Raw genomic sequence first — 19879 nt, 5'->3', positions numbered from 1 at the left:
TTGCACACAGAGTACCAAAGGAGATGTGTTGATAGTAACATTTAAACCAGGATGCTGTGCTCTCAACGCATACTGCATGTGACTATGCAGTATTCTTTCATTAGCAAAGCAGGACAACAGCTGGAGTGCAGCTGTTTGGTCACAGCCATGGAAACCTAAGTAATGATACTGATGTGTTATGTATTCTCGTTTCTCAGGTTCGTGCTGCAGAAAGATGACAATATAGTATGATGGGCATGGACTGCCTGATAAACCCCTGTAGTGTCCATGTTTAATTCATTTTCATGCCAGTGTTTTGTGTCAAAATGCTAAACGTGTTTTTGGAAATACAGAAGGGACACATACTTGAGGTGCAGGTTGAGTAAAACTTAGTCTAACGTGGGGAGGACAAATTTGTGTTGGTTTTGAGTTCTCTTGCATTTTCATTAACCCCAGTTCTTATATCCCTTTGTGTGTCTAACTGAACAGAGCTTTATTAGTAACTGAAGAGATAGAGTAACCTTCATCGTATGAGAGGGGAAATCCAGTAGTATGTTGTGCTGCTAACGGTGAAATGAAACTCCCTTCTTTTTTTTCTGTTCATGCTGAAATAAAGTGGATTCACTTGGTTGGACGTTTTCCTTCACATCTTTATAAAACACCTCATTAGCTTCACTCTTCAAACCCCGTGGGGGGAAATGTTTCTTGAGAGAAGACTCCAAATTATTCACTAGACTGGCACTCAGTAGAACTCAACAGACCCGTATAGGTTCATCTCTGATCCATGCAGCTTCCTTCTAGCAAGTTTTGTGGTTATTGGTCCAGTAGTTTATTACATAAACATGTGACTGACAAATCAGAGATGAAAACATAACCTCCTTAGCAGAGGTAATAAAACCTCCACACATTTATCAAGGAAATGTCACTAACATTAATAATAATAAGAAACACAACAGGAAATTAAAAGTAGAAAGAAGTTTTTCTAGAATATCTAAATAGTTGACGGGTAATTTTCTGTTGCTCGACTTATCAATTCATTTATTAAAAGCTAATTTTCCACTGGTTGCTGGTTGTTAATTTTTTATTTTATTTACATAGTATTAGATATTGTGCAATGAAAAGGTGCTTGAAGTCTTGCCAACACGACAGCCTGACCCAGCTCCTGTGTCCACTGGTGTCCTGGTTCCACCCATGGCAACGTAGTGGCGTGGGGCTGGCTCATCCCTGGCTCATCTCCGCGCTGGTTCAGGGGTAAATGATGCTGGTCTTCACAGGTGACTGACCTACGCAAGCCTGTAGCAGCCCAATACAGCAGCTCAAATACAATGTGACATATGAAGTCCACTTTTTCATGGAACTAAGGGATTGTCACTCACCTGATACAGGTGCATTTCTTGTTCAGTTTTGACTTAAAAGGACGGACTGAAATAAATTAATAAACCCATGCACATACAATTCAGAATGGGCATTCATGCTATCTTTTGCTTTTGGAATATAGTGTCGTACAGGTTTCTGAATGTGAGCCAGTAGAGACTCAACCCTGGGATCATCTGAACCATGGCCAGACTCCTCGTCCATTGTACTAGTGGTCCATTAACTTCGTCCCTGGGTGATGTTTAGCTGCTTTTGCCTCTTAGGTTCTAACTGTCTTTCAACATTGGCTGAGTAGCACGTCAAGTCTATACCTGAGCATCGTCACTAGAGGGCGCTCCTGATCAAGTTTGAATTCTAACCTCGGTGTGTGATCACTTTGCTGTAAAGAAATCAAAGAGGGGTTTTGCTGCATGAACCAAATGCGACATAATCTCTGAACACTGGAGCTGGAGGAATTGTTGAGTTTTGTTGATAGTTTTTAATGTTTTTATTTCCCACATGTTTGAATGCATTTGCTCCTCCTGGTCTCATTTTCAAAGGTGAGAGGTGAAGCTGTTGCAGGGCATGCTGCTGTGATTGGGCTGATCCACCGATGGTTTTTACGCAGAGAGCAGGGACCCCAGAGAAGTCACCATCTCTCCTGGGCTTCAACTGTGAACAGTAGTAGATCTGCTGGAAGGATGTGCACGGTGTGAAAAACCCAGAAGTTTTGTCTTTTCTTTCTCTTTTCCTGACTTCATCCATCAACAACCATCGTGCGCCTCCGTGCGCCTCAGTGACCCAGCAGACGTCCCACTCTTTGCCGGATCATGTGGATTATTGTGGCGCTGGTCCTGGTGGCGGCGGGTCCTGGTGGGAGCTGGGGGTGTCAGCTGCCCAACGACTGGAGACCGCAGACCGAAGCTTGCCGGGCCGAGCTGGCGGAGATCATCGTCTTTGCCAAGGTGCTGGCGCTTCACAAGGAGTCGTACAGTATGTACAACTACCTGCCGTGGCAGCACGACACAGACCTGCTCTTCTCCGCAGAGATCGAGCTGCTGTGCGACCAGGCGTGGGGCAGTATGCTGGAGGTGCCTGCTGGCTCCAGGTTCAATGTCACCGGCCTTGGATACTTCCCCTGCTTCTCCTACAGTGTCACCAAGGACAACAACTACTACTTCTTCCTCAGGTGAGACACAACACGTCCCTGGGGTTCCTTGTTAAAACAAAACATAAGAACTGTTTGTTGTCACCGATGCACTGGGTTTTGTTCGTCCCATCCAAAATGAATGAAAAGAATTTTTTTTATTATGTAAGCAATTCAATTAATTTTAACTTGTTAACTTTAAGTTACAAATTAGTTGTACTTATTGTAGTAATTTTCTATGTTGTGCCAACAATTTTCTGAATCCTTTATGTAGAATGTTTTACTTGGATAATACTATTTGATATATAATAGGTATTCAATTGTTTGACAGACTCTAAACAGTGGAATAAGTAATGTTAGGTCTGTAATAATTTTTTTGTTGAAAAAATTGAGCTTTGGAGTAGAGTAAAATCCTAATTTGATGATGTTGACATATTCAATCAGTTTTCTGCAGCCAGTTCATTAATGCATATCCGTCAAAACTGGACATTCAATGGGAAGCAAATTAGAAGGAAACAAACCTTTGAATCTGAAAGAGCCGGAATACAAATGCACATTTCACAATAGTTTTGGAGTGGACCATGTGGTAAAAGACTGTGGAGACAAGGACCTCCAGATGTCTCTCAGTCATACACTTGAATTACATCATCACTTGCTCCCCTATTTGATGTCCCTGAGCCTGGGAGCCATATCACACAGGGAAAACGTTGATGAAAGTTAAATGTTTAAACTAAAAGAAAGAAGTTAGTGGTAAGTAACCTTACCCTTACCCTACTGGATGGCTCCCTAGTCTGAATTCGGTGATGGGGGTAAGTGGAGGTGGCTCAGTGAGCCCCTCTAGGTGAACCATGCAGAGGGGATTGGCACAGCTCAGATTAGTTGGCCAATAAACTCTCCCTGGATTCCAAAGTCAGTAGCTGAGCTACCAGAAAGAGACACACAAGGGACATGGGAGAGAAACAAGGACTGAGACGCACATGAGCAAAGCTATAGAAGGGACACACACGGAGAGACTGTCGAGATGCAAAACCGAGGTGCCAGCTTGAAAGCTGGTCACCAGCAGCTACGGCTGGCAAGTTTATGTTTAGAGTTTGGTGACTTTTTGTTTGACTTTCTCAAATAAAACGTTAAAGCCTGAATGGTTCGTCCAGACCATTGTGATACAGTATAATATAAAATCCACAGACTGAACCTTACCTCCTCTTTGTCTCTCTAATAAAAACCAGCAACTCTCAATACCTTTGCTGAGATCAGAACAGAAACACCCTACGGTCAGATGGCTGTGGCACAGCTCTCTTTCTCTTTTAATCAGTATCTGACGATGTATTGATTTCAGTTTAATAATGTGTTTTAATAACCTGCCAATGTTTCCACTTAGATTGCAAAAAAACACTACGTCCGTTGCATTCCTGCCAGTGTAATTACAGCGCCAGACATTTCCTAACAGCTTAAAGGTAAACTACAAAGTATTACGGCTCAGAGTTATCAGCACAGCCAGCGGTGGATCACCTTAGTGTCGGCCCGGCACTGATGAAATAAGCCAGTATATCATTTGATGAAGACAACGTGTGCTGACAGGCCTTTCTGATATTTCCCTCACATTCTGCCTTTTCTCTTAAACAGATGAAGACATAGATATTCAAAGAGAGAAGGAGAGAGGGAAGGGGGTGGGGGGGCAGGGACTATAAAGCATTCCTCTAGTTTAATCTCTGGCTGTCCCACATGAGGGTCTGCAGCAGGGCCAACATCAAAAGTATGGTGTATGTTACACATCACATACGATAAAAAAAATCACACTTGCATAGTAGACCGAGTAGAGGTAGAGGAAGTGTGTTACAGAAGATTTTCATGAAGAATACACAGAGGCCCAATTGCAGTGGAAGGGTCTGTTTATTCCAACAGCTGCTCCAGCTTTTATAACCTTTGATAAACAATATTGCTACCAGTACTGACGTTTGTGTGTGCACCCTTCGATGTGTTTGTTTTGTGACTGCAGCCAAGTTTGATCAACACAAGTAAGGGCAAAGCGACGTGTTATATAGTTATAAATCTAAGCAAAGAGCAAAAGCAATATATTCCCCCCTCTTTGGGTCCTTAGACCCCAAAACTATCTGTCAACAAATCACTCCAAAGCACTTAGAGCAACAAAAATCTGACTCAATAAAACAAATCAAACTTTCTTCAACACCAAGTGTAAAAACGTATGTTTTAACGTATGACCAATATATTTTATTGTTACGAAGAAAGTTGTATATGTAGGTTTTACTTAAACTTTAGACAAATTCATGATAGATGACTACATAAAACATATTGTCAAATCAATGTAGTTGATTTAAGTTCAAATGTTCTTATTAACTATACGTGATTCACTTAATCCGAAACAATTGCAAATCATGGCATCGGGATGTCCCAGTCAGGGCACAAGGTGATAAAAGAAATAAAAGATGGAAATATACACCAGCACAACCCTTAATGGAACCGCAACAACAAAGGAAACTAAGCCACAATGTTTTCTATGCTACTAGTTTCTATTTTACATTGAGAATAAGGTAATAACTGCACCTGGGAGAGGAATTTAGAGAAGTAAGAATTTTACCAAAATTGCATTTATGATTTGTTTATTTTTTATTGTTGCACATAACAATTAACCCTTTAAACTCTGTTGGTGGTATTTAAATAAATACAACTTCAAAGCTAGGGCTGCGAGCATGCTGTGCGGGCCAGGCCAGTGTCTTGTGTTGGTGTGTGCTGTCTTCAGTCACTCTAATCTGACCAATTTCCCAGTAACGCGTAATCTAACGCGTTACTATTTCCAAACCAGTAATCAGATTGAAGTTACTTGTCCAAGTCACTGTGCGTTACTATTTTGTCATTAATAGTAAAATATATATTTGATTTCTTCTTGCGTCTGTGGGAGTGAAGTCATGTAGCCCAGTGATTTTCAACCAGCGTGCCGCGGCACACTAGTATATCTTTTGTTGCACGATGTATCGGCCGAACATCGGTAGCGGCCGATATTCACCTCGTTTACCGACATCGGCACATCGGTAATAAACTTGACTTTCACCGATATCATTGGCTGATGTCATTGGTATTTGTGGTTAAACCGCTGGGCACGTGCTGCTGCTGGGGGACCAGTTGCCCCGTCACCCTCCTTTCCACGGTGTCATGTCGGGCCCTTCTCGCGGATCACCTCAGCTACAGCGCCCGCTGGGGGAACCCTCCGTTCGCGCGGGGGCCCCCTCCAGCAGTGCGCCTCGGCTGGCGCCTAGCAGCTGACTTAGAACTGGTGCGGACCAGGGGAATCCGACTGTTTAATTAAAACAAAGCATCGCGAAGGCCCACGGTGGGTGTTGACGCGATGTGATTGTCATTTTTATGTTGAGGCGGCGGGGGTGTTGTCGGCAGCTGCTGAATGTCACTAATAAAGTAACTTGTAATCTAACTTAGTTACTTTTAAAATCAAGTAATCTGTAAAGTAACTAAGTTACTTTTTAAAGGAGTAATCAGTAATCAGATTACTTTTTCAACGTAAGTGTGGCAACACTGGCTGTCTTGTAACGAAAATGATTGTGAAGGTTCACTCTCCCTCACCTTCACGTTATTTTGTATACATGCAAAGTCATTTGTTCAGCTTAGTTCGATGAAAGCTGTAGCTTGGTCAATATTAAACATTTAAAATGGCCAGTAAATCCAACGTGACCAACTTCTTGCATTAATCCAATTCGTGAACATCTTCCACCCAAAACAGATGTTCTTCCACACAGTTTTCTTCTTCTTCTTTACTGGGGCTTCAGACAGCTCATTGCTGCATTCACAGCTCACCTGTGGAGGCTCAGGGGCTGGTACAGAGCTCACATCCTCCTCCTCCTCTACATCCTTCTGGCTCCTCTGTCTGACCTGCCCCTCTGATTGTTCTCTAAGGTGTTGGATCTTTGAGCATAGGGCAACATTGGACTTGGCCTCAGACTTCAACTTTACTTCAACCTCATTGTATCGCTCCTGAAGTTTTCTCCAGTCAGTCTGTAAACTCAGAAGAGTCTTCTGTGTTTCGCAGAGCTGGATATTGAGGACAGCGGTGAAACTCTTCTCCTGTACCAGCAGCCGTTCCAAGAGATCCAGATCTTTATTTAGCAGATTCTCTTCCTCCTGTCTGAGTTCTGATTGCCGCTCACTTGGCTCTTGAATTACAGTGTCATCTGCTACCTCTTTTACCGCCTCCGGTTCCACACAGCACTCAGCCCACTTGACTGGTTTTGACTTGCACAACATTACTTCGTGCATGGTGTACGTTTGTTTAATCTTCTGAAGTACTTTTTTGTTCTTCTCATCATTCCCCTCTGTCCTCAGATCTTCAAGGTACAGCGGAACACTTATCCGGTGTTGGTCATTCATCTTGTGTGCCATTATGGTCTTTTCCTACATTTATTGCACTGTTGAGTTTAGTTGTTCAGGTGCTTACTCTGAATACGTTAAGCTGAAAGAATTAACAACTGCTTGTGACTATTTAACTCCACCCAGGCTTCACATACTGTAACTCTTCATAGGATTCATTCAGCAAATATCTCCTTGTAGTCAGTTTGCTTTAATCTCACAGTATCAGTGGTCCTATATTCCTTTGATGCAGGGGTGGGCAATTCATTTTCTCGAGGGGCCACATGAGAAACATGGACAGTCTAGGAGGGCCGGACCAATAAGCTGAACTCAATTCTACTCATAATAATTTGATAAGCTTCTACAGTTAAGAGTAAATGTTATGGTTAGGCAATGAAAAAGTGAGGCAGGCAAAGTAATAACGCCAACAATATATCACACTTTAATCAACAGTTGTGAACAAAATATGAATTTTTTTTGCAGTATTCCAAAGATCAGCTTTAAATGAACTGTATACAAAGTGCTATTACTATTTGCATATAGTCTTATCACCCCATTTGCTGGTTGTTGTTTTTTTTCTTGTTAAGTGAGAGAAATCTAGTCTGTTTTGGGCTTGAACAAGTGCACTGAAGTCAGGTTGAATATCTGAGGTGGATATGCGAAGGACAGCTGACAGGTGATCATCAGTGAGAGAGGATCTGTATCTGGATTTGTTAAACTTCATCACAGAAAATGTTTGTTCATATATGTAAGTAGATCCAAAGAGAACCAACATCTTCTGAGCATTCCTCCTGAACTCTTGGATGTCCTTGTCTTTTTTTTCACAAAACTCTTGAATCTCTGCTCTCAGGTCCCATACTGTTTTAAGCACTTTGTCCAGACTGAGCCATCTGACAGCTGTGTGGGAGCCTATGTCCCCATGTTCAGTCTCATGCTCCTCCAACAGTGCAACAAACTGTCTGTGATTCAGCTCTTGCCCTGATAAAGTTAACTAATTTAGTTACAACATCAGTAACATGATTCATTTTGAGCACTGACTTACACAACACCTCCTGATGTATAATACACAGGGTTCATACACATTTTGACCAATGGATTTCCATGACTTTCAATAACTTTAAACCAACTTTCCATGACCAAACATTTTGTGAGATCTCAGTGTATACATGCAAAAGAGACTAAATTTAGTATTTAAGCTAACAATGAGAATTTCAAAGCATACAGTATACCTGGAATTACACAAATGAAAGAGACAATAGTTTGATAGACGTCTGTTGTAACCCAAGGCATGTACTTTTCCATTTGTAGCCAAGCATGGTTAAATCTACACTTCCCTGGCGTAGTGCATTATCCCTCCTGCTTCCACACCGAACATTTCAATTAGTACGAGATAGTACGCCTACTTATATTTTGAGCGTATTTCTTTTAAAAGCATATGAATTATTTAAAACTCAGTGTAAATTAACGACATGAAAATATGAATATAACAAATTTCCATGACTTCTCCAAAACTTTTGGGATTACATTTTTTTCAAGCACTTTTCCAGGACTGGAAATAAACATTAAATAATTCCATGACTTTTCCAGATTTTTCATGACTGTGGGTTAATTTCCCTCACTTTATCTTGCATCCGCTTCAAAAGTCCGACGTTTTCCCCTGTCAGATTTGGGCAGCCATCGGTTGTAGCATTTGCCAGTTTGTCCCATTTGAGTCCCAGCTTGTCCAAGCATGCAGTTACCTCCGTGAACAAATCACTCCCAGTCGTCGTCCCTTGTACGTCATCCAACATACAAAGATGAGGAACTGGGCTGTGTCGCGGACATCACAGCTCTCATCCAGAGCCAAGGAGAAAAAGTCAAAATCGACCACTTTCTTTAGCAGCTGAAGCTCGAGATTTCCCGCGATGTCCTCAATCCTTCTCGTTACGTTTCGTCCGTAAAGGTCTCTCCGTGCTTTGTCTCGTAATGGCGGTTCAAATTGTAATCCTTAAAAACAGCGATCTTTTCTCCACAAACTAAGCACACGGCTTTCCCTTTGACTTCAGTAAATAAATACTTAGCAGTCCATGTCTCGTTAAAAACTCTATCTTTCTTGCCTTAACGCGGGCTGAAATTTTTGCTGACTAATAGCTAGCTCACATCTCTTCTTATTTACGTGTGATTCCTAATATTCTGTTGACCTCACGCGGGCCGGTCACAGACAGCCAAAGGGCCGGATGCGACCCGGTGGCCGGATGTGGCCCGGGGGCCGTACAGTGCCCAGGTCTGCTTTGATGTCTTGGGCTTTTGCAAAGATTAAAGATTGATACGATCTGAAGAGAAAAAAGAGAATGTTTTTGAATGAGAGTCAAGCTCTCTTGCCCTTTAGAGCAAGAGTGGATGACATCATCGCCAGAGTGAGAGCAGGTCTGACACGCTTCTAAAACGTTGACCATTAAACTGCTCTCAAACCCCAAAATCACTGAGTCAAATCTTTAAGTCACTGTGAAATCTATAAGACCTAAACTTTTGGTTCTATGAGGAGTACCAAGGAGCTCTCCATCCACTATAATGTTAAATCAGAGCTGACATTTCTTGAGCCTCAACACTTTTTTAACTTTACCCACCAAATAAAAAACGATTGTGAAAAGGACTTAGTTTTAGTGTAGATACATTCCTTCCTTTCATATTTTAGGGAGGGTTGTGTGTATCATGTACTGATATCCACTTTATTTAGGTCGCTTTGGATCAAATCGTCAGCTAAATATATGCATTGTAATGTAATGATAAAGATCTATCAGCAAACAACCATCTAGTAGAATGAAAAGTTATTAGATGAGGAACCTACAATCAAAAATGATGCAGCTACTGTTTAGGCAGGACACTACAGGCAAAAACATATTCTTTTCCGAGGACTAACCCCCCGGCCCGAGCGATGAAGCCTATATATATGCTGAAGTGCAAAAAGCTGTAGTATACTGAGTGGTCCCTCTAAGAACCAGTCAATTCCCATTGACTCCCATGTTGAAAACACCAACTTAAGAGCAGAATTCAAACTGTTCATAGCCTGGTTAAAAAATGCATATAACTCGCTCGCTTAGATAATAAAGAGCCTTCAAATTATGCATAATTATCAATTGATTGACAGGTGACGCTAAAGTTAGCTTGTCACTCCGGCTTCTCTCGTTCATTTGTTTTCCGTTCTTTATTGGGATGATTTAGGTGACAAATTTACGATCATGTATTTAGTTATTCATTGATGGTGTCGGATTATGTATGCTGTCACTTTAGTCACTTTAACACTGAGTCCTGACTGTTAGTGTCACGTCTCATGTTGTACTGAGCCGTAATACGTTGACTGGTCAATTTTTCAACGCAGCCTCATAAACCCTGGAGCGAATCAAACAAGCACTAAGTAAACTTAATGTACTGATCAGGTCCTAATAACTTGTGATATGTGTTTATTAGTTAAAGTGAGAGCAGGTCAGAGGGGAGCAGGTCACAGGAACTCCAGCTCGGTACAAACCAACCTTCTGATCTTTGAGCAGCTTTTCAGAGAGTTTCTCTCTGGTCCACACCAGAGAGAAACTCTTTGTTTGTTTCCACTGTTCTTCAACTAAGTCAATGACCTGCTTCACGTAGCGCTCCTCTCATCTCACTGTGTGTGTTGTTCCGAGTGAGTCAGTGGGGGTGGAGGCCTTTGGGCCTGTGTGTGTGTGTGTGAAGCACGCAACACACACAAACACACACACAGATTTTCGCCTGCTCCTGGTATTTCACCTGATGGCCGATACGTTGATGATTAAAAACAATTATGTGAAAGCGAGCGGTTTTCATTCCAGTGAGAGTTCATCATTTGTAAAGTGATTCGTTCAGTTCAGCGTTCATTGAACGTGTTTATGTACAACACTGGTTGCAAAGGTGACAGATTTATGCGATTTGAAGAGAAACAAGAGAGTGTTGGTGTTTCGCCTTTATAGGTGTACAGTAAACGGCCATTAGACCAAACGAAGAAGAAGAAGAAGCTATCAAAATCAGGTATGAAACCGTAGAGTGCAGGCTGAGTGGGGGAGAGAAGGCATATCCAGTAGATGGTGGTGGTTCAACTTGGTGTTTGTAGCAAACTGCAAATGTGATTATGTATTGTTGAGTATGAGGTGATGGCAAAAGAAGGCTTTTATTCAGAAGATTTTCAATGCAGGTTTCAGTTAATCCCACCTCCAGGCACCACTTTGTCTTCCCCTAGTTGTGATGGGGACAGCATCCTGACGTTATTCTTGTAATCAGCCGAGCGACTTCCATCACAAATATCCTGAAGCTTAAGTCACTACAGAGCTCTGTTCAAGTGCAGATCTGTTGGTGATTAAGAGGCAATGATTACTCCAGTAAACAGATGCAGTGGCGTTCTGTTGGAGAATGTAACTGAGGGAAACCCCCTGAAAAGGTTTTCCCACAGTCTCCTTTGCACAAAGGTTGTATGGGTATCGACGGGCAATGGATAATAAAACGTTTCCCAACACTTCCTTCATATTATTACTGAGCCCCTGGGATTGTACGTTACACAGATGTATCCCAACAATTTTCCATGCATCTTTATTGCCTCTACTTCTCATGATAAAAGTGCTGTTTGATTTGATCTGATGTGTTACTCCGCAACATTGCACCCAAACATTCATACCGAGCGAGTGAGGAGCTGTCTGCAACATCAGCCACCGTATTAAGAAGCCAAAACTGGAAGGTTCCCATTGCAGTCTCCAGTGGATGTCCATTTCCTGTTACAAAAGCCTCAACAACACTGTCTCCAACTAAAACAGTTTTTCCAATCAATCATTTGAATAAGCTCTCGGGACAGGGCAAATCAGAGCGGCCGCTTCGAGAGAAACGCAACGAGGAGGATCTCCCCCTGGACCTTCAAATTAGACAGATTGAGTGCACGCTGGTTCAGCCAAATGTCCACCGTGGAAACCCCAGACTTTTTCTCACTTCTCGAGATTTTAAAATTTGTCGCAAAAGAAAACGGCGAGACAGAGCCCCCAGATTTGACCACATATGATATTTAAAAATAGTTTTGTTTTTTTCACTTTTCTCAGTTTCACTTATTTTTCCATTGCAGTTAAATCCAGACAAGTTCACACGGATCCACTCTTCTTCTGACCTGGTTACTATACTTACATTCGACCTTTGACTTCTCTATGTTGAGGGAAAACATCAGCTTTCTTCTTACTCTTTCATAGCACACACGCATACACGCACGCACGCACGCAGGCACACACGCACACACACACGCACACACACACAAACACACACACAGACAAACAAACACACAAACACACACACACAAAAAAACATGAGCACACACATATACAAGCATACACCGTTTCTGATAGGCACAACCAAACTTTTGATGTCCCTGGAGGGATGCGAGATGGAATCCAGATGTATGGTAAAAAATGCTGCTTCCTCCCTAACACACACATATACATACACACACACACACACACACACACACACACACTGAAGGAGAAGATGTAAAACATGCAGAGTGGATCCCTTTGGCTTGTAATTTGTTGACTGGAATCATCTATAATGCTTAAATTTGAAAAATAGACCAGGGCCTGTTAGCAATTCTGCATATAAATAAATGTTTGGGTGTTTTGTTCCAAAACGTTCCATCTTTTACTGTTGACATGTGTGTTCCAACTTTGTTTGCTGCTATAGAGACTCAGTGAAACAGATTCCACAATTAAAAAGGTTGAATCTCTTCATTTGGTTTTGATTTAACTAGATTATACTCGTAATAAAGCCAGGAGTCATTATCGCAAAAAATGTTGTTGTTCAAAATGTTTACAGCTTTGGTTTTACCAGAGATGCAAAAGCATCTGTGTCTGTGTTTTTTCCATGGTTAAATGTTTGTGGATGTTCATGTTCTCAAATCCATCTTCTCTCTTTCTGCCAAGCAGGATGGATGAGAACTACAACATTGTCCCTCATGGAGTGAACTTCCAGGACCCCATCTTCTCTGACACTCCAGACAACCATCGCATGTTTGCAAGCCTCTTCCAGTTTTCTAATTGCACTGCCGGCACTCAGGTCCACACCTTCACCCCAGAGTGGGAGGCTCAGGAGGACAGCAGGGTACGTGGCTGCTCGCACACAACAGCACAGATAAAAGCGTTGATAAAATGTCTGATTGTTTTGAAGTGGTCTGTTTCACATTCAGTTTGTGCAGAAGACTTTTATCATTATTCTAATACATTCAAACACACAAGGGAAAGAATTAAATAATCCTAAATAGTTTGAGTATTGCGGTGCACTCAAAAAGAGGTCAATATTACATGCTGTTGTTTTCAAAGGAAAATTACAAAGAGCCTGGCAAGCTTAATACGTTCTTAAGGCATGGAAAACCAAATGCACATTTCCTGAGGTTTCTCTCAGACAAAGAACTCGCTATGTTTAAAGGAATCATTTAACTATTTACAACACTTTGGTAAACCATGTTGTTCTTTTAATAGAATATTTTTTAACGCTCAAAGAAAAGAACCCCAATGTTTGACCGACATCATATGGAGATAATGTTTTTGCGCTGGTTAAAGTATTTTAATTGATTGCACTATTATAACACTATCAGACTTATGGTGGAGGAGAAGTATTAGTGGAACCATGTCGTCTATTTCATCACACATTCTTCCTCTTTGTAAAAATCTAGTTCCTACACAACCGACATTGACTACATATACAGCAATATTCTGACTATTCCAGCCAAGCAGGTTATGTGTTAATCGGGATTTGCTAGTTTGTCAATTTGATTCGTTTGACAAAACGATGTCGCAAAAGGCTGTGAAGATCTTAATAGGAAGTTATAATGCGATTAAGATGTAAACATGTCTACATAATAAAACTATGAAAGAATCATGGACTATATTTAAAAGACAGTTTTCACAATTTATTGATTGGAAAGTTTATTGATTAAAATATGACACTTTTGATTAATCAATAACAAAAATCATTATTAGTCACAGCCATCAGGTTAAATGAATCACAAAAGACACTTTAACATTATTAAACCAAGATGAACCAGAGAACATGATAGAGATTGAAGGAGGAGGAGGACTATATTGAATGACTGGAAAAACCATAACTTTTCCTCAGGGAGTTCTCTAAAGGAATTCATGGAAATGAAGAAATCGCAAACTTAATTAGAACCAGGGTAAGTGAAGACGCCACGAAAATAAATTACGACCCTTAATCACAAAATAGCTCCTGGGTTACACACGTGCAGATTGATGATGAGAGAAACGAAAGGCGTGAGAGCTGCTGAAAGTCACCACCCTGTGTAAAGCTTGTTACACACATATTGATGGATATAAGATTTAAAGATGACCTGAAACAATAAGCATGAGCTCCACTCATCACCTCCCTGTCACTGCCTCATTGATCAAAGCTCATTTGCACAAAAACACCTTTGGCAAACACCTGGTTCCACTTCGCTCTGTAAACTCCACAGTTTCTGAGTCGGCATGCCAGTATATAAATGGTTTCCAGTCACTCACCACTTCTTTATCCCCTTTAATGAATCTAAACCATTGGCATGATCCCCATGATTTAGCTCATTCCTCTTCTCTCTGTTTCCAATCATTTGCTAACAATTCATAAAAGCAACAAGAGAAACCTGCCATGAGTAACGAGAATGAAAACATGGTTTGTATTTCCATTAACAACAAACTCTTGGGTCAGGCCTGTGATTATAATTACGGAGCAGCGTTTAGATAACAGCGTTGCATTCTTACATCATTCTCATCATTAGATTTCCTCTTTGAAAACCATAAACAGACATTGTTTTTTTTTTGTGGAACTTAGCAACCATTGTTTGGACAAAAAAAACACAAACTCACATTAGAGCAGATCATGCTACATCCATCACATCATCCAGACCAAAGCAAATCCAATGGCCTGTATTCATCTGAACATTTATCAGCAATAAAAACTAACAAGCTGGGTTTTTCTCACAGCTTTTGTTCCTCACACTAATGGAGAATTATCAGGTTGGGAAGGGCGGCAGAGAATCTCCCAACTTGTCGGCTGCACACTGAGGCAAAACAAACTGCTGCTCATGTTGTAAAGATTTCAGTGTCCATTAACATGGTGCAATAAAGTTTTATGTTAAAGCACAGGATGCACAAGCATCCATCTGCTTTTCCTTAGAAAGGTTTCAAATAGGCTCCCTCAAGAGCAGAAGCTTCCGTCTTGCAAGGAGATAAAGCTATCGTTTTTTTTCAGTCTGGATCACATCAAAGTTAAAGTCCTGCTGGGTGCTGAGGGTGCTCCACATGGATCCTCTTTGTTGCCTCTAACAAACTCAGGATGGACATTTACCTGGCAGGGGGGGTCTACAGAGTTGCATTGAGGGGAATGTGGGACCCATGTTTTTGTGGAGCTTGAACCAAACTAGAATAAAAAGTCAATATTTCCTTCTCAGCTGCTTTTATTTTAATCTGTCTCAGTGTCAACATCACTTAATTAAATTTCGGTAATATCAGTTTAAAACCTATAAATGTAATTTAGCTAGTTGTAAATACTCGCTGCTGTGTTTTACATGATAAAGTCTATTCTTCTCCACTCACTGAGAGACTTTATTACCACTGGTGCTGTAAATGTCTATATTTATACATAAAAAAAATTCTCTCATTCTAAAATTTGTAATGTTATATCCCATCTATGCTGCTCTGGATGCCTGAGCCATGCTTCGGCGTCTCCACTGATTGGTTGATGCTTCAGCAACATGAACTTTGGGAAACACAGCTTCTCTTGTTTGCACAGGGGTCTCATTGAATAATATGAAATAGCACAATGTTACAGAAATGGTACTTTTGTCATTTGTATAACTAACTCTCAGGATCTTCAGTCTCATGACAATATTCCCATATAGGTGTAATTTCTGTCTTGCTGGTCAAGCTCTATGTCAGACATGTGGTATAAACAAGTGTTCTGAGCATGAAGACATTATACTATGTCCATGTGAGACGGGCTTATGAAAGAGGCAGGTTTATATTGTACGTCTGTATCATTCCTGGCTCCAGCCGTCTTCACGGACAATTACATAAGAATTCGTCTACATGCAGCTGAGCCCTGTTAAAGAGAAAATAGAAACCAACTGGAGGTGTCATGTTTAAGTCATACCTGAATGCACAAAACAGGGATTTCTCATTTTATGCTTTCTGCTTTTACATTATAAAGTTACATATCCAGTTCCAATCCCTATGGGACGTAAGTGAGAGCACATGGGAGAAGTCCGCAGCTAATATTACAGCAAGTAATGCAGTAACCAGTGATGTGGGCCGGCAGCCGGCAGCACATTTTTAACATTTCCTCAAAACCCTCAGCGGTTGTTATCTGATGGTGGGGAATTTACTTCAGTGTTTCACGCTGGCCCATGTGGAAGCGTTAGGATCTGTGGAGGAAATCCACACTCAGGCAGACAGGCTTGCAGTCACCGGCATCTGGAGCTCATTTTTTTTTTGTACCTAGGAAAGGTCTGGGCCTTTGGATCATCTGTCGAAGGTTCGCAGGCATGTTGGGTTTCATCTCACAGTGGCGTATTATGAAACAGAGTATGTTGTCTCCACATTTTCCTTACTTAAGATTTATCTCTCCTCTATATCTGGAACTAGAGTCTCGGATCGACCCTGAGTTATCTTTTGCTGGTTCACAAAAAAGCAGCACTAACTGTACATGGTAACGCTTAATTTCTTTGCATGTGTTGTTTCCACAAACTGTTCCACTGCAAGAATGTATAATCTCAGAAATACTTTTTTCCTTTGGTACTGTTTCCTTTTTAGGCTAAAAGTTATTTTTTGGACTCACTCATATACAAACAGTGGAATATGCTGAAAGACCCATGAGCTTTCGGCACTGGTGGTCTGCCAAAAGAGCAGGCCAGCAATTTTCTCATCATCTAGTATCAAAGCAGCATATCTCTCAGGTCTAACGTCATAAATGTTACACCAATACATAAAATCTGAAGTTAGTGTTTAGTGCGAGCCGTGACGGAATAAAAATCCAAGTATAATTCCACTCAAACGGCACAGTGGGAAATCTTGAGTAGAAGTTGATCCTGGCATCTTTAGAGCAGCAAATTGCAAAGAGCAACCTGAACCTCAATGATCAGTCATTTGTGAGGTGCCAAGCTTTGGTTTGGAAACTGAGAATGACTTTCTTTTTTCTTTTTTTTTGTAACACCACAAGAAATATCCAACTATGACCATAAAACTAATCCTCAGTGCTGGAGAGGATGTGGGGAAATCTGAGACTTTTCCCACATTTTTGGGGGTTGTCCTTAATTACACTCTTAAGTTAAATAAGGAAATAGGAGAAATTCTGTAGTTAGACCACTTAAACCACATGAGTTGATTTTAGCTGACACATCTCTAAGAGGAATGGGGGGGGGGGGGGGTATATGCTCAGAGCTCTTGTGTTATTAGACCATTAAATTAAGCCTCGGCCACCGATAGGTTCGTACTTTGGACCGACGGCCAAAGACACTGGAGGCTGTGAACTATGTGGAAACATGAGTTTGCCACTGTGGATGGACACTTCTTTAGACATGTTCTGTTAGTACTTAGCTAATAAGTGAACATATACTGTAAATCTTTAATATGAAGATGGAGGGTTAATGTTTAAGTATGTTTAAACTGTCTTATGTATTCCTCCTCAACGGTGAAGCCAAAGCGCTGGTGGATGCAGTATAGGTCATAAATCCTGCCTCCTCCATCCTAGTGAACGGGACATAGGTCAGATAAAAAAGTCAAATTGCACGTCATATAAATAATCCTCAAAGATGGTCTCTGTCATTTGACTTAGTTGTAATCACACTGATGTATAGTTAAGCACACATTTTTCCAGTAAGTTTGCTTTTAACTAGCTCTGAGTTGAAAATTCCTTTTGAATGAGAAATCTTTAAGAAACACAAGCAAGTCCTACTGGCCATTTACATGTGTACAACTTCTGAAGATACTATGACCTGGACAACTGAGAACAGAGTGAAACGTCATGACTGGTAGCTGAGACTGTCTCGTGAACTGTTTTTCAAAGAGGTAAGGGCTGGACAAGCTGGTGACCAGAGCGCTGATGTGGTCTACAAATCCTAGATTGAGACACTGCTTCTGGCTCCAAATGTTCAAAATGGCCGAGTTCATATTTTGGTTTCGTATTATCGATTTTTATATGTTAGTAATTCCATAATACCAACACTGCAGGTGGATGTAAAGCTGCGTGAGACTTAAGAATAAATGTTCAAAAAAGTAATTTAACCGGTTCCTTTTTAAATGGATTGTATTTGCTGTATAAAGAACATGAGAACTTCTTCTCTTCACAGTTGCTGTGCTCCACGGTGCAGAAAGCTCTGTTCGAGGAGGAAGAGAGGGTGAGGACTCTCTCCCAGAAGGTGCGCACCTTGGAGAAAGCCAACGGCCATCTGCGCGAAAAGGTGAAGACCATGAAGCGTCTGCTGCGCCAGGCCCAACGAGAAACCTCAAAGGAGCAGCAGACCCTTAACCTCAAACAGCTTTACGAGCCGAAGACGCCCCACCCGGATCAGGACACTACCCAGGACCAGAAGAACCCTCCCCCCAAAAAGGTCCTCTCCAAGAAGCTAAAAAACTAGACTGTATACCCACTGTCACTCAAGCATCAGCGACAGAGCAGACTGGTTGAAGAGCAGGGGGAGGTGACAGCAACAGCAGCAAGGAGTGGATGAAAGTAACAAATTTGGTTTTAATGACAATTTCATTACTATTTAATGTTTATTTAAAAAAAATTCAAATTTCATGAAAACCCTGGTGAACAACCTGTTGCTGTAATTCTTGGTAAAACCTGGGCCAGTAAAACTATCATGAACAAAGGGACCTCATGAACCTGTCTCCATTAGATTCATTCAGGGGAGGCACAATCACTATCAGAACTTTTTCCAAACATTTCAAACTGGCAGATGAGTTGATAAATATGAGGACAATGTTAAAGCATTTGAAATTCAAGATCTCTTCTTTATCATTTGTTTCTTTTCTGTGCTGGACACATTATGCGTTGTTTAAATAAATTTCTTATTTCAAAAATGTTGTCACTTAAATGCTCCATATTGATGTAGAGGAATTGCCTAGTCTGAATAACACAGAATGGAGTTTATCTCTTAGAGTTATAGTTCTTTACTGCATTGGGTTTCATGGAATACACAGAGGTGAGCATTTTAAATCTTGTGTGTGGAAGCATTGCATGCACACAATGCCTAGACTCTGTATATGATTGTGCAGACACAGGAGCAGCTGTGTCAAAGTTCAAATGATGCAAGACCCACTATTTCATCATTTGTCTTCTCTACCTTTGCCGGGTTTTTATTTGCTCTTTTCATCTATTTATATCTCTCAGAAACAAGTGATTCTTTACAACCAGGGAACTGCTTCCCAAGAGGGATTTTTTTCAAGTTCTCCTACATGTAACACAAATTGTACTGAATGAGAACACGGTGCTGAGCACCCATTGAGTCCAGCCAGTGAGCCTGGCGTGGTACAGGCTTTTTCTGTGTCAGAAACGAGAGTTGGCTTCATTATACTTTCTACATTTGCTTTTGTTATCTATATTTTTGTGCTTTCTCTAAACTATAAACATGTGGTTTGAAATAGCATAATCATTTGTGTTACCAGTCATTGTATCTTTTTTTAAATAAATAAATGAACTTTTACAAAACTTCTTCTGTGGATGGTTTTATTGTCAGAGATTATAACCTGCAAATTAACCCTAAATTTGGTTTTCAGTGTCATTTGAAAGAAAAGGCGTTCACAGGTATGAGTCTTCTTGAGAGTTACAGATCGGTTCCCATTGTGGTGTTATAACATCTTCTTAGCCTGAAGCAGTTCTGCTTCTTTGACTGTGTTCATAGACGTTACCCTTATAAATGTTCTAAAATCACATTCTTCCGCAGCGTCGATTAAAACAATGTCTAGACAAACAGCAGAACAGCAACTACTGCAACAGCTGTGATCGATTTAAGTAAGTTTC

At 41.0% G+C, this 19879-nt stretch overlaps 1 protein-coding gene across 2 annotated transcripts; it reads left to right on the top strand.

The window, feature by feature from the left end:
* Nucleotides 1-1728: 1728 nt before the first annotated feature.
* ccdc3b (coiled-coil domain containing 3b) lies at nucleotides 1729-19570 on the top strand. Of its 2 annotated transcripts, none has more exons than XM_053439177.1 (3): nucleotides 1729-2521; nucleotides 12793-12967; nucleotides 18204-19570. In XM_053439177.1, the coding sequence occupies exons 1-3, from the start codon at nucleotides 2163-2165 to the stop codon at nucleotides 18489-18491; spliced, it is 822 nt and encodes a 273-aa protein (XP_053295152.1). In that variant the 5' UTR covers nucleotides 1729-2162; the 3' UTR covers nucleotides 18492-19570. The 2 variants fall into 2 exon arrangements, with proteins under 2 accessions (XP_053295152.1, XP_053295145.1); XM_053439170.1 differs by having other exon boundaries at nucleotides 12790-12967.
* Nucleotides 19571-19879: the final 309 nt, after the last annotated feature.

The sequence above is a fragment of the Pleuronectes platessa genome, chromosome 2, assembly GCF_947347685.1.
Source record: "Pleuronectes platessa chromosome 2, fPlePla1.1, whole genome shotgun sequence".
NCBI classification, from domain to species: domain Eukaryota; kingdom Metazoa; phylum Chordata; class Actinopteri; order Pleuronectiformes; family Pleuronectidae; genus Pleuronectes; species Pleuronectes platessa.
This window is presented reverse-complemented; position numbering and strand designations above follow the sequence as displayed.